A 14,445-nucleotide genomic window follows, 5' to 3' on the forward strand; every position below is an offset into this window, starting at 1 on the left:
AGGCACACACACACACACACACACACACACAGCCTGCCAGAAGTTGAGGTCATCACCCCCCCCCCCCCCCTGTCCAGATTCTCCACCCGTGCTGCTCACCCTCCCCAACACCCACTTCCTCCTCCGAAAGGGCCGCCCGACACAATGCCCGCTTAGCCCACGCCAACCTCGCCCTCTTGCCCTCTCACCCACCGCCCAGTGTTTTTGCCCGCTGACACAGAACCGATTAAGGTCACCTCGCCAGCCCTGGCCACAATGAGCGCTTATCTGGCCAGCTGCAGGTCCTCTGCGTGCGGTCCGCCGCTGCTGCCGCCGCTCTGGTCTGTGCTGCCGGACGCCGCCAGCCGCTGCTCCGAGGCGCTGAGGGAGATGCGGAGGAGAGATACCCGAGGGGCCGTCTGAGCGCTCGGTGTCTCAGTGACCTATTTCTGAGCCGCCAGAGGTACTTGGAGAGCCACGATAGAGCCAGACGTTAACTGAGATTAAATAAGATAAGGAAGGAGAAAGTAGCCAATCACTCCATCTTTTTAATTTACCCTTGCCCCCCCCTCTCTCTACTCTGTCTTTCTTTTGTTCACTATATCTCTTTCTCTTTCTTTCTCTCTCTCTCTCTCTCTCTCTCTATCTCCATCTTTATTCTCTCTGCCTCTTCCCCAGTCTCTCTCTACCTCTTTTCCATTATTTCCCTGTCCCTGTTCAGCTCTATCTTTCACTTGTTCCCATGACTGACAGGCAAGTAGGGTGCCTCCGTTGCCTTGATCTTTCTCTCAGGTGACCGTACAGTGTTAAGAAATGGGCAGGAGAAACTGTCAAAATGACCCCCATGAAAGATATCTCAGCAAACATTATGCAGATAACAATGAGTTATCCTGTGTAAAGTAGATGGCCTGTTATGATCCTCTCCATGGTACAGTAAATGTCCTAACATGAGATGTCATTGTCACGCAGACAGATGCAGACCCACCCAATTTTTGTTCAGTCTGTCAGATCTTTGTGTGAGCTCCAGATTAAAATGCCAGACACCATCTCCACAGTCATGTGTCAGCGATCTGGAGGGAACATGCATGCACACACAGGCACAGACACACACACACAGACACACACACACACACACACACACACATCCATATCTACTCACACACTCATACGCATCTGCACAGCCATACACACATAAACAGACAAACATACATCCAGATACACACAGACACATACATACATGCAGGGCTTAATTTGAGCCGGAACACGCCGGAACATGTTCCAGCACCTCCGACGTTGGATCCGGAACCTTTTTTTATTGGATCCGTCAACTCTTACGTCAATATAAAAAATAAATCGCCTAAACGAAAAATAAATAAATTACTGTTTGTGTAGTGTTCAATGTTAATATCTTTCTTATTAGTCTTTAGAAATAGGGGAAAGACCAAACAGGATGCAACAAGCTAATCGAGGATTAGAAAGTGCTTTATCCACAATATTGGCCACAGGAGGGTGACGCGCCGTTCGGGGAGAGAGAAGTTGAGATGCTCTGCCAGCAGTTTTGCATGGATAGCCCGCGGAATGTCATCAGGGCTTTCAGGGAATACCACCTCTACCATATCCTCCCCATTTGCCTTGTCGGCCCGCCGCTTGCCCGGTTCAACCCCTTTCCTTACGTGAGGTCATGGATTTCTAAAGGACATAGGTGTAGAGAAAGAAGCAGGGTAATGGAGGCCGGGGGTCTGGATGCTGTATGGGCCATTTTGGACAAGTAGGCCTAGGCTACAGTAGGAAGAAATTGCGCTTCCACGCTGTATCTAGTTGATCATTGATTAGGCCTACTGGGTGTGGGTGGTCATGATTGCAATATATAGCATACTTTAGCGCCGAGGCTATTAGCCCCTTGTTGGACTGTTTTGTTGGTTCCCCTGTATCTCCTGTTTTCCCGGTCTGTGTGCGCGCTTGTGTGTGCGCGCGTGAGTGTTTGTGTCTCCCGCTCCCTCTCTGTGTCATATTATGTGTCAGTTCCGATGTGTTTTGATTGGGGGGAGGTGTCCGGGGGGAAAAGGGGTTCAGATAGGTATTCAGATGTGTCAATCAGAAATTATTAATCATTCCACGCTGTATCTAGTTGATTATTGATTACTGGGTTTTCATCATTGCAATATATAGCATACTATAGCCCATATGTTTTTATTTCGGCCTATGCGTAGAATGTTTGTCTAGTTTTTTTCGATAATTTGATAATGGATAATTGCTGTTTTTTTTATTTTAATTTTTTACATTTTACACCCATGAAGTGCAGTGTTGCAAGTTCTGAAGTTAATAAACATTGCCCTGGTGTACACACCGCGTTGTTTAGTTTTTTTTAGTCAGAGCTATGTACGCAGGTTTTTTTGTTGTTGGTCCGTAACCTCAAATCCCCGTTTTGAGTCGCCGGATCCACCCCCCCTTTGCGCTCTGGCACCTCCCACTTTACAAATTAAGCACTGCATACATGTGCGCACACACACGTACACGTACACTCCTATACACGCGCACATGCATACGCTTATACACACAAAAACTCTCTCAAACACAATCAAACTCTTTTCCTCTCCCACCCCTCTCTCTCTCCCTCCTTCTCTCCCTCTGTCATTCTTTCTGTGGTCGTTGGTCGCCCAAGCGGGCCCAGCTGCTGAGTGAATACCAGTGAGTCATCGGCGGCTGGCAGGACAGAACTTCCTGGGCCTGACCTTTTGACCTCCTGATTAACAGGAAGTGCATGTCTCAGTGCACGTGTTCAGTGGCCAAGGGCAGCCAACACCTAGGTGGCACCCTTCTGCGGAGTCTCCTTCCTGACACACACACACACACACACACACACACACACACACACACACTACCAGCACAGATGGATCTGATAGGAGACTGCTGGTGGAGATGGCCCCTGTCTTGTCTCTGATGTCAGACCACCACAGCTCTCTCTGTGGTGCCCACCTGAGTAGCCGTTTCATAACAAAGGCTCCGTGTTGAACGGAGAGGTCTTGACAAATGTCCTCCTTCTATTTGTATTCCCTGAAATGTTTTGTCAGGTCAGCAGTACTGCTTACATCAGAGGAAGGGAGGGAGGGCTTGCTTTGTACTTTATGGTACACTGATAAGTTGTCAAGTTAAATAAATGCAATTGTGGCTTCGAACAGTAAAAAAAATGATGTATTTCCTTTACTTTATTATTTAAGTTTTAAAGATAGGGCACATTTTAACATTTTAAGCATACTCAAAAGCATGCATTCAGTTACATTTGAAGTAGGAGAAGGCTCTGAGATGGATAGCTCTATATAACATGCACCCTGCCCTAATCTGGCTCCGATCTCTACGCCACATCAGAGGCAGCTCCTCTCAGAGCACGATTAGCTGTGAGACAAGGCCATTATAAAATGCATGACTCAGCACATTGCAGCATAGTTCAGCTCTCTGATCTCCCCGATGTCATGCTTTAATATCTTTTGTGAGAGCAGAATGGGATGAAAGTGAACATCAAAAGACAAAAACTGCCCCTTCATCAAAACTGAGTTGTGCCTTTTGAATTGAACAAACCTGGTGGACGATTAACGCTGATTTTAAGTGGGCGTTATTTAAAAAAAGAAATTCCAGTTATAAGTCCATTCTTTTTTTGCTTTAAAGAGCACTCCCACAGCAATATCCTGAACTCCACAGGGACCACTTAGTTTTACAAGAAATTATGTTTTCTCTTTTCCTTGTTCTGTCTCCCCTAGCTGCCCAGCCCGTGGGATGCAGTTTAGTTTGAAGTCTAGAGGATCTCTCAGGCCTCCGGAAGGGCATGTTGTACTTCAATTTGCTTTGCCACCCACCAGGATAAATTGTGTGCTATTTAACATGGAAAATATAAAGCTAGATTTATGCCAGCAGGGAGCAGGACAACATGACTGATTCCATGAATGCATTTTAATAATCCCGCTGCAGACAGAACTGCAACTGCTCACCTTGCTGTACATTTCAACGAGGTTTTAATTTGCATCCTATTACAGCAGTGAATTTGAGCAAAACAGCAGCAGAGATATGCGGTACTTCAAGGTACAAAACCTTTAGAATTAGTAAAGTAAAGTAAAGCTGCACAAACTCATATTTTTTACATAAAACAAATATCATTTTCAAGACATTTTGCTTATTATCTGTGATATTTTTAAATGTCAGTGTCTATCCCTTTCAAGTTTACATTGAAATGCTGACTTCCTGGAAAGATGGCCAGTCCCTGACAATATTTCAATACTGTTAGCAGTGCATAACAAACAAAAGTAACAGTCAGCCAGTTAGATCCCTCTTATGTACAGAATATAATAAGTTTACATCATAAAATTGCATGGGATTACACAAACACAGCATATGCATGACAGTAATGGCATTTTCCTCTACAGAGCATAGCCATAAACAGTATACAGTTGGGGTCCTGCTTATTTAGGTTATGACAACGGATGTGTCCTAAGACAACAACTGAAGTTCACTGTAGGGACTTATAGGTACACACAGACACACACAGACACACATACATACACACACACACACACACTCTTTCTCTCTCTCTCTCTCTCTCACACACACACACACACACACACACACACACACACACACACACACACACATACGCCCCAAACTTCTGGCCAAAAAGTAGGAGCAACACTTTTGAAAAAGCACTATTTAAAAAAAAAAGTCTCTCCAATGTTTTATCCTCAGATGACTGCAGCTTCAACCACATAAGGCTAAACATACAGCTCACGGCATCATTTTCTAGGAAAGGACACAGACAATTATTGCCAGGTACCATTATATCAAACTTTTCTTCTCACTATTTCTGGCCCTAACATGGGAAACCAGTTAGTGTTTCACAGAAGAACAATGTCAACTTTTTGTTAATTTAGTTTTTAAATATCCTTTATAAAGCCGCTGCTGTTGTTCTGGTGTGCCGTGCAAGAGCCGGGTCCCGAAGGGGTCCAATTGTTGTCATGTCCCTGCTGACGTCAGGGGCCTCACAGGGGGCCCCGTCTGGAGAAGCGCCGGGGTGGTGGGAAGACACGCTCCCAGCTGCAGGGGAACGAAGGAGACAGAGTCGGGATGTGGTCACATTTCCCATGGTCCCTTCCCCTAAGTAAACAACACTACTGAACCGACAGGCCCGAACTGATGGACACACACACACACACACACACACACACACACAGAGAGAGAGAGAGAGAGAGAGAGAGATGAAGAATGTATGATTATGAAAGAAAAAAACGGGTTGGATTTAAAGAGAGAAGAAAGATAGGACAGAAGTGATGGATGAATGGATGGATAGATGGATGGAGAAAAAGAGTGATGAAGAGATGAAAAAAGGGAGGAGGGGAGGATACGAGCCCATGGCAGTCAAGAGAAAAAGAAGAGAGTAAGGGGAGGGGGGGCATGAAACATGAAAGAAAGATGGGAATGGCAAGAGAAAGAGAGAGAGAGAGAGAGAGGATGGGAGTGTGAGAGAGAGGGGATGGGAGCAAGAGAATGTGTATGCATGTGTGTGTGTGTGTGTGTGTGTGTGTGTGTATGACAACAACATGCACCAGAAGACCACAGGGACGGTCTTAACTATAAGGACATCAGGGCCTAATCACAAAACACTCACACGCACACTCACCCACTCACACACTATCAGCAAACAAAAGCACAGGCAGGAGAACTGTCCAGTAGTGGACCTCATTAAGCTGGTCTGTAGTCCAGTATGTAGTGGACCTCATTAAGCTGGTCTGTAGTCCAGTATGTAGTGGACACAGTGGCGCAAAAAGTGGGTATGCGCTATATGCGGCGCATAGGGGCGCCAAAGCGATGGTAAAAATAATAATAATAATAATAATAATATATTTGGTGTATTCGATATGTAGCTACTGTTGTACGTTTCTAAATCATTTCTGCATTTCCTTAATGTTAAATAACATTTTAGAGGACTAACAGGCTAGAGTAGGCGCCCTATCTCATAAGATTCTATCATAGAATTTTGACATAGAAGAGGGAGTGGACATGAACATGAAAGCAACAGGTAGGATTTAAAGTGTGACGTCTGTGCCTGGAAGCACACGTTTCATGTTCATAACATGAACATGAAACGTGTGCTTCCAGGCACAGACGTCACACTTTAAATCCTACCTGTTGCATTTCACCATCCACTTATTTAACTACTGTCGCATCCCATGACATGCCATCTCATGTTCCCTTTCTTTTTCTATTTTAGCCCCCGACAGCTTTTTTGCTTTATCCATCTTTTTCCATAGACGAAAACTCACTACTTGTACCTGCTCACTCAGCGCTCACGGCGCCCCCACTCCCTCTTTTATGTCAAAATTCTATGATAGAATCTTATTAGATAGGGCGCCTACTCTAGCCTGTTAGTCCTCTAAAATGTTATTTAACATTGAGGAAATGCAGAAACGTAGCTACATATAGAATACACCAAATATATAATTTTTTTTATTATTATTATTTTTACCATCTCTTTGGCGCCCCCATGGTTCTGCACCGCATATAGCGCATACCCACTTTTTGCGCCACTGATGTTATTCATGTTACCAGACTAACTAGCGTTTGCTAAGCATATGCCAAACAGCCTATATTCCATTCAGATAGCTAGGTGGCTTCCATGCTCATACTGCACTTTTAATGGCAAACTGCAAACAGAAATGTCACAACAACTCATTACATGATTCCATTTCCTAACAATGAAGACTCCTTGTAATAACTTAATATTGTGCTGTCAATGTGGCGCAAACAAGTTGAATCAGTCTTATCCTTTGTGAGCAACAGCTGGCAAAAGGACGTCATGAGAACCGTTTAGACTCTCTTAAAGTGACAATGCGACATTTAACAATAGGCTACTTCAAGTTCAAATTGGCAGAATTTCTTAAAACATAATAATATGTAATACATTATTAGCCTTTTGTTTTACTTGTTTTACTTTTACTAGTTGTTTGTGTTTGTTTGTTTTTATTGGGGGGGGGGCGCCAATTTGTTGTTGCATACCCCTCAAAAAATGGGTAGCTGCGCCCCTGAGTGGACATCATTAAGCTGGTCTGTAGTCCAGTATGTAGTGGACCTCATTAAGCTGGTCTGTAGTCCAGTATGTAGTGGACATCATTAAGATGGCCTGTAGTCCAGTATGTAGTAGTGGACCTCATTAAGCTGGTCTGTGGGCCAGCTTCTCGGCGCTGAGGTCCCTCTGACCCGCAGCTTGACGGGGTTTCCCAGAACTATTAATCCGTTTTGAATTGGCCTTATGCAATGTCCCGAGGGGGCCTCATTTGTCTGATTACCTGCCTAACACCGAAGCGCTTTCACAACGGCCCACGGGAGCCAGGCCGTTGGCCTGACCACTGCATTTTGGAACCACAAGCAGCGACATACCCCAGACCACCCTCCAATGTCTCTCAACACTCGCAAATAATTCAACAGATAAAATATGCAAATATGCACATAATGTTAAGATGCTGTTGTAAATGACATGCTTCCCGTGTGCTGCGTCGTTGTTAATAATCACATTGGTCACGGTATAGAGCTGAGCGCTGAACGGGACGCGCTGTACTGCCGGGAATGCGGGCGGAGAGGGAGAATAGTAAACAACTGTGCACTGCCCTGCACTGTGCACGGCCACGAAAAATAAACAAGGACAAGATAAAGGCCCTGCATTCTCCACAAGCCACTACACAACCGCAATCTTAGCATCGTCTTTTTCTGCACTATTTTCGCTTTATGGAGCAGCGCTATTTCTGGTGTTTCTGGTGTTCTGTTTTTTTTTTTTTTTGTTGATATGTGAGAAGAGGACTTTCTGTTGTTGCAGGTTTCTCTGGAATTCGGATCCATCTGTGTTATTTCTAGTCACACCATATCGAGTTACTTGTATCATGTTGCCCTTCCCTGCATAGGCCTGTTTTGTCAGATGCTTTTGAACATATCATGATGTGTGTATGTGTGTGTGTGTGTGTGTGTGTGTGTTGAAAGGGTGGGGGGGGGGGGGGGGGGGGGTTATCTGTCTTAGCTTGCCAGGGCTAGCCATCCAAGCCTGTTTTTTTTTCTGATTACATAATAATATTTCTACTGTACATTGCAGCATTCAGCATTTTCCCACAGACTCTCACCAGAGATGAACTTGAGCAAATAAACGCTGAGGGGTAAGAGAATCGAATGAGGGGTAAGAGAATTCCATCTACGTGATCCAATGCCTATAAGGCCGCCTCGACCTCGTTCACGGACCGTCCTGCTTACCCACGCTTCTCTTGCAATCAGGCCACAGCGCTGCCTCGGGCAGTGTCTGTGGTGAGACCACAGCCATTTAAATTGTGCCTTTTATTTTATTGGTTATAAGAACATAAACATGCCCTGAAAGGACTTTATTATAAAAGCTGGGAGTCAGTTTAATGTAAAACACATTTGAATGTTTGGGAGTCAGTTTAATGTAAAATGTAAAACACATTTGAATGGTTTTTTTTTTGTTTTTGTTTTTTTTTTGGGGGGGGGGGGGGTTACAGATGTTCCAAAACTGATTTCTCTCGTCATGCCTTCATTAGCATTTGTTGTCTTTGATGAGTTTTGTTTTGTGCTTTCAAGTGTTTGCAACCGTAAAGAGAGGAGTTCCTGACACAGCTGAGTTCACACAGTCTGCTTTGGACAGAGGGGTGTGGCAGAACATTTTAGGCTACATGCTGAAGGCTGTCACTCAGGGATGTAGTGGAGGCTAAATGCAAGTAAGCACAGTTTACCCACCTCTGACATTTCAGAAATAGAGTTTGTCCACCTCTCAAAAGAGTTTATTCACCAATTGCAACTTTTACCATTTAAAAATCACACTGTAGTATCCACATTCACAATATGTACACTCATCAACACTCTAGAAACCATTTAATACCACTTTTATTGTTATTGTTATGAACATTGGGGGGATACAGGGATAGATTGAAGCTACTGACAGGAAAAAAAAAACAACCTAGTGGTTGTTGTTAGCGTTACCCCTAATACTGTAGGCTACAACTCCACAGATTCCACATCATTTCCAGTGAAGGGGGTGTTGGTGGTGGACAGCTATATCTATTTGTTTTGTTTTTAAACCTCAATTTGTTTTGCTGGTTTGTCCATATTCTAATGGCCTATACTTTTGCCTGTTACATATGTGCAGTGATAGCCTATGGGTCATTCCACGTCAATTCAACCAGGGCCCACGCACTTAGGTCTCAAAAAATTCTGAAAAAATTACCAGGTGTACCTACAGTATAATACCCAGGAAACACACTGTAAAATTTAATTTTACGGCTGTAAACCACGTAGGAGGCTCATATTTTGCCTGCTGGTACATAAATAAGAATTGTATGTAGCAAAATCATCACGTTTGGTCTGGATGATCCTGCATGGTCATAGTTGTCCCTCAAAGTTGATCAAAATTTTATTGGAGTTTTTGGCTGGGCTCTGTTTAGGCCTTCCGAAGACATATTTGTACTCGACATAGGCTCTTCATTTATTTTCCTTATTGAGATACATAGAAACACTCTCACAAAAAGCAATGCACAGAAAATAAATTCCTTCAGGGTCTGAACAACAGACCTCACAAGTCTGAAAAATCATTTAGATAGACAGATAGATAGATAGATAGATACTTTATTGATCCTCAAGGGGAAATTCAAGAATTCAATTTTGAAAATCAAGAAAATCAATTTTGGATCTCATTGCCAGAGCACCCCAACACCTTGTGGGAATGTACAAAGATTTTTTAAAATATTTTTTCTTTATTCTCCATGATCCCTTCTTTTTAAAAACACCAATTTGACTTGTCTGTTAATCTTTCTTTTTTATGTCCCACCCTGTAGGCCTACATGGGCAAAATGCACCATTGCCACTGAAATCACTGAATCACTGAAATTGAAAAGAATATCCCGACCCCTGCTCAGGTACTCTCAGGTGATCACGTCAGAGCAAAATTTGCCTTTGGTTATTTACTTTGTACATCAATGCTATACAAAACATATTGGCCTCCTACATGGTTTAGTTCTTGAGCTATGGTCTTGTGAACTTTGACAAAAAAAATCGACACCCTCCTCCACCCGTAAAACTGGCTGTAAGTTGTAAAGTATTGATCTTACATAGTAATTTTACAGTGTCTCCTGGGTAACACAGGTACACCTGGTAATTTATAAAAAATCTATCTATCTATCTATCTATCTATCTATCTATCTATCTATCTAAATAACCCAGAGCCTCTGAAATAACCTATCGTAGCACGCCATCTAGTGTCAAAGTATAGAATTGTTAAAGAGTGTGTTGTGTTTTCGAAGTCTCTGATTGGACAGTGATTATTGCTTCCTAGGGCAGAGGTCACAATTACAACACGTGTGTGTTGGTGGCTCACTGTTTTGTGGTTTACCATGGAAAGAAGTTACATCTTTATTTACGCGTCGGATTGAACTAATACTCATTACGTTGTATTTTAATTCTATTATAAACATGTCGCAAGCCATTTCAGAAAGCAGCAGCGATGAGGAAAACGAAGCACAACAACCTAAACGTGAGTGGCTAACATGGTATACTAATGTTAGCAGGGTTAATGCCTTCTCTCTCTCCCTCATACAGTTTTGTTCAGTTTAATTTACCTGCTATTGTCAAAGTTTTGGAAATGTGTAAATAATATTTTAGCAGTTGTTATGTAGTAATGCTCAGTGACAATCTCGCATTAAACGATATGTAGCTTGTTAGCAAGCTTGCTGAAGTTCACATCACATGAGCATAGGTTTTGCATGATTAAGGTTCGCTGCAATTTTTTAACTAGGAAGAGGATACATTGGACCATGTTGACATGCCACGGGTTTACATGGCTTATGTATATGCTACACACAGCTTATTCATATTCGCTGTCACTTACGTGCGGTTTACAGGTACGAGGTATGAGTGTCCAGAAGACTTCACGTCAGTGTCGTACGCCCCATGCCAAAGTGCAAGAAGACGGAGCGTATTCGACGAAAACATGGAGCTGTGGCTCATCAAGGCCCCAGTTAATTTCGATCCTCGCAGGTGAGACATTCAAACAGGCATTTTGTGCTCCCATGAGACAGAAATGTTTTTTGGTGTTTAGAATTGTCTTAGTAGAAACAAATAAAAATGTAATCTTGACAACTTTGCATGCATATAAACCAGGGCCCCATGTATATCCTCCGATCTATCTGTCTATCTAATTGGTGCTTAGTCCTTGAGTAGCCCTAACTCTAGGGTTGGGTATCGTTTGAATTTGAACGATTCCGATTCCAATTCCGATTTCTTATTTCGATTCCGGTTCCTAGCGATTCTCGATTCCGATTTTTTTAAGAGGCTGGGTCAAAAAACGTTTAGGATATTTTAAATGAGCTAGCTAACCAACGGTCTTTCTCAGGGTATCTGCACATTTTCCAAGTGCAAATTTAAAGACTTTTAAGACCTTTTCAAGACATCTAAATGAAACTTAAGACTATAACACGGCAAAAAGATATATATGACTGTTTATGCAATAGTTTTTTTTCCTACTAATTTTAACCCCCACCCCATTTTGGATGTCTACAGAAGTTACCAAATATATTTTGGCGAAAGAAAAATAATTGTGTGTGAATTACCTTCAAAGCTATAAATGCCCAATTTTAGGGTCTGGGCTGCTTGCTTTTGAAGCTGGCTGTACATATCTGGTTGTGCTTACTGCTGAGGCTGACTGTTCTTCACCTGTGTCTGTAGTAGCCTAGGCTACTTGCCAAAGACATGTGCACTGGACTGGATTCCCTTCAATATTTTTTTCAAAGTTAGACTAAGCTATTTACATATTTGAATAAGCCTACTTTATATAATTTACTATGTGCATCTATTGTCCAATATGCAGCACAGCAAATTAAAGTTAATCCACTACTTTACATTACTTTGCATACCAGTTGTATCTAAACCAACCAAAGCTTGACTGAAACATTGTAAAACCATTGACTTGTTTTAAATGAATTAAGAGACAGGTCCTCCTCGCATGATCCTGCTGAAAACCGCTGGTTTCATCTCAAGCACGCACGTATTATGAACACACGTTTTTATGTAGCCAGTCGCCGACATTCAAAAAATATGCGGTAGTTCACAACTTTTGCGAAGTAGGCCTAGCCTACTGGGAAACGCTGGCAAGCAAGCTGCTGGCAGATATTACATGTAGGCTATTATAACTTAGACAGATATTTTCTTCCCTAGGCTAGGCAAGCAACACGTACACGCTGGAAAGATGCAAACAGATCAACTTAAGTATTTCCTCCTAATTGCGAAACACTGCACATAATTTGACCAACAGTCTTCGCGTCCATAGTTTGTGAAACGATGCTGCGTCCGAGCAACGATTTTAGATGCCAAGCGCAACTCCAAAAAGGAGAACAAATGAGCATCCGGCTTGAGGCTGCGCCGGACGCCGGACAGGGCTTTTAAAATCCATATGTCCGGCCTAAATTCAAACGTATGGCCAACCTATTGCTCTTTCTTTCTCTTGCTCATTCTACCGTAGGCTTCCTCATTCCACGTAGGCTACCTGTATATCTCTCTGGCCTCAGCTACACCACGAAAACGTCAGGCATATTATTTTGTACATAGGCCTACTGTATTATTACTGTTTTCACTCTAACCACACCCGTGAAAAACATCTTCACTCTGCAACCACTACACTTCCTCCCGTAGCCTAATAGCCTAGTCACTTATACAATTGCGTTTTTTAAATACACGAAACTGGATTGAGACATCACTCGCTCTCTTGCACTCGCTGGCGGTCCCATACGCACATTTAATACCTCTCTTTCGAAAATTCAGCTGTATTTAAGACTATTTAAGGATCCGCGGGAACCCTGCTTTCTGAATGAAATAGTCTGACCTTCTCCATGAATTTTCTATTTTCTAATTCTATTAAACTATGCGCTTCTTCGTTGGTGTTCAGCCGTTTCTTCTTCAGGTCGGCGGACTGGGAATCGAAACTAGGAATCGAAATTTAAACTTTTGAACGATTCCGGGAAAATCGCAAAGATAGTCCCGGTTCCAACCAATACTCGATATTCGATACCCAAGCCTACCTAACTCTAACTCATACTTGTCTCTCCATACCCAGTCTTTCCGGCAAGAAGTTGCCTCTGGTGGGCCTGACGACGGTTAAGACGGGCAAGGCCGGCGCTACCCAGCAGATCTTCAGCGTGCTGGGGGGACGCTCGACCTCCACGAGCCTCCGGCTTCTAACCAGCGACCCCAGCCAGCCGGACACCCACCTGTGCGCCCCAGCCTTCTCCGGTGTGCTCAACGTCTCCGAGAGCTACGGAGACTGCAGCTCCAACCAGGGCCCCATTGCCGTCCCTGCTGCCCCAGCACCTCAGCTCCCCGACGGGCTGCGCCAGCGCTACTTCCCCTTTGGGAGCAGCAGACCTGCTACGGCCCCCACGGAGGAGGAGGAGGAGGAGGAGGAGGTGGTGGTGGCCGAGGAGGCGACCGTGCCCGTCCGGCCGGTGAAGACGGAGCCGGACCACGGTCAGAAGACGCCCCGGAAGAGGAAGAAGGAGAAACGAATAAAGGTGGAGCAGGAGGAGGAAGAAGCTGCTGCTGTGGCCGTGAAGGTGGAGCCGCTGGACGAGAGCATGATGGCTGATCAGGTGACGGAGGAGAGGAAAAAGAAGAAGAAAAAGAAGGATAAAGAGAGAGAGAGAGAAAAGGTGGAGGGGGTAGTGGACCCCTGTGTAAGAGTCAAACAGGAGCCCATGGACAGAGATGAAGTGGACTCTGAGTCTGTACATAAAAAGAAGAAAAAGAAGAAAATTAAAACTGATATTATGGCCATGTAAACATCTACTATATTTGAAAGTGTTCTGAAACACTATTAAGAATGCACGTGTTGCATTGAGAATGTGAATAATGTGGCATAATTAAATATTGAAGACCCATTCAATAGAAATATGTATCAAATGTTGTTTTCGTTCTTCAAGGCTAAAACATACTGCCTCTTGGTGTAACATTGAGGGACAGGATTGTACGTTTTTTAAGTGAAATTGATCCCTGTTTTTTTTTTTTTGTTTGTTTGTTTAAGTCAAATGCCTACTTGACTTAGAGTATCATTCACCCCCCGAATGAGTCAAAGGAACACTATAACCCTGTCATAGCAAAAACTGCATAGGAAATAGAGGTGCAGTACGTGTCTTACACCACAAGATGGCGAGAATGCTTAGTAAACGATGGTCTCTTCTCTTCCCATTCGGTTGTAGTGGGTCGTGTAGTTGGCGCTCGTTGTCATCCTCCTGTACTGCACCGGGGTATGGTCCTGTTTGCTAATGAGCAGAACCTTAGCGCCCCCACCTCCGCGCTAGCAAAAGCCCTACGCACCTACCTCCACCGTCGATGTTTAAAAGCAGCAGTCACTCGCTTTCTCTGACGCATTCATTTCCCTTGCATCCA

At 43.7% G+C, this 14,445-nt stretch overlaps 1 protein-coding gene across 1 annotated transcript; it reads left to right on the forward strand.

Moving 5' to 3' along the window:
- Nucleotides 1-10,292: 10,292 nt before the first annotated feature.
- Nucleotides 10,293-13,948, forward strand: polr1g (RNA polymerase I subunit G). Its single transcript, XM_076281630.1, has 3 exons — nt 10,293-10,543; nt 10,911-11,046; nt 13,118-13,948. Exons 1-3 carry the CDS (start codon nt 10,483-10,485, stop codon nt 13,836-13,838), a joined length of 918 nt encoding a protein of 305 aa, XP_076137745.1. The 5' UTR covers nt 10,293-10,482; the 3' UTR covers nt 13,839-13,948.
- Nucleotides 13,949-14,445: the final 497 nt, after the last annotated feature.

This window comes from Alosa pseudoharengus, unplaced genomic scaffold (assembly GCF_046254945.1).
Source record: "Alosa pseudoharengus isolate Yale_2024_CS ecotype anadromous, Long Island Sound unplaced genomic scaffold, YU_APseudo_1.1 YU_APseudo_1.1_scf_13, whole genome shotgun sequence".
NCBI classification, from domain to species: Eukaryota; Metazoa; Chordata; class Actinopteri; order Clupeiformes; family Clupeidae; genus Alosa; species Alosa pseudoharengus.

Excerpts from the sequence above, each read along its gene's own strand:
- polr1g (XM_076281630.1), top strand. The coding sequence starts at position 10,483 with ATGTCGCAAGCCATTTCAGAAAGCAGCAGCGATGAGGAAAACGAAGCA. Across the intron at positions 10,544-10,910 it reads CGAAGCACAACAACCTAAAC|GTACGAGGTATGAGTGTCCA; the intron begins GTGAGTGGCTAA and ends TGCGGTTTACAG. Across the intron at positions 11,047-13,117 it reads GTTAATTTCGATCCTCGCAG|TCTTTCCGGCAAGAAGTTGC; the intron begins GTGAGACATTCA and ends CTCCATACCCAG.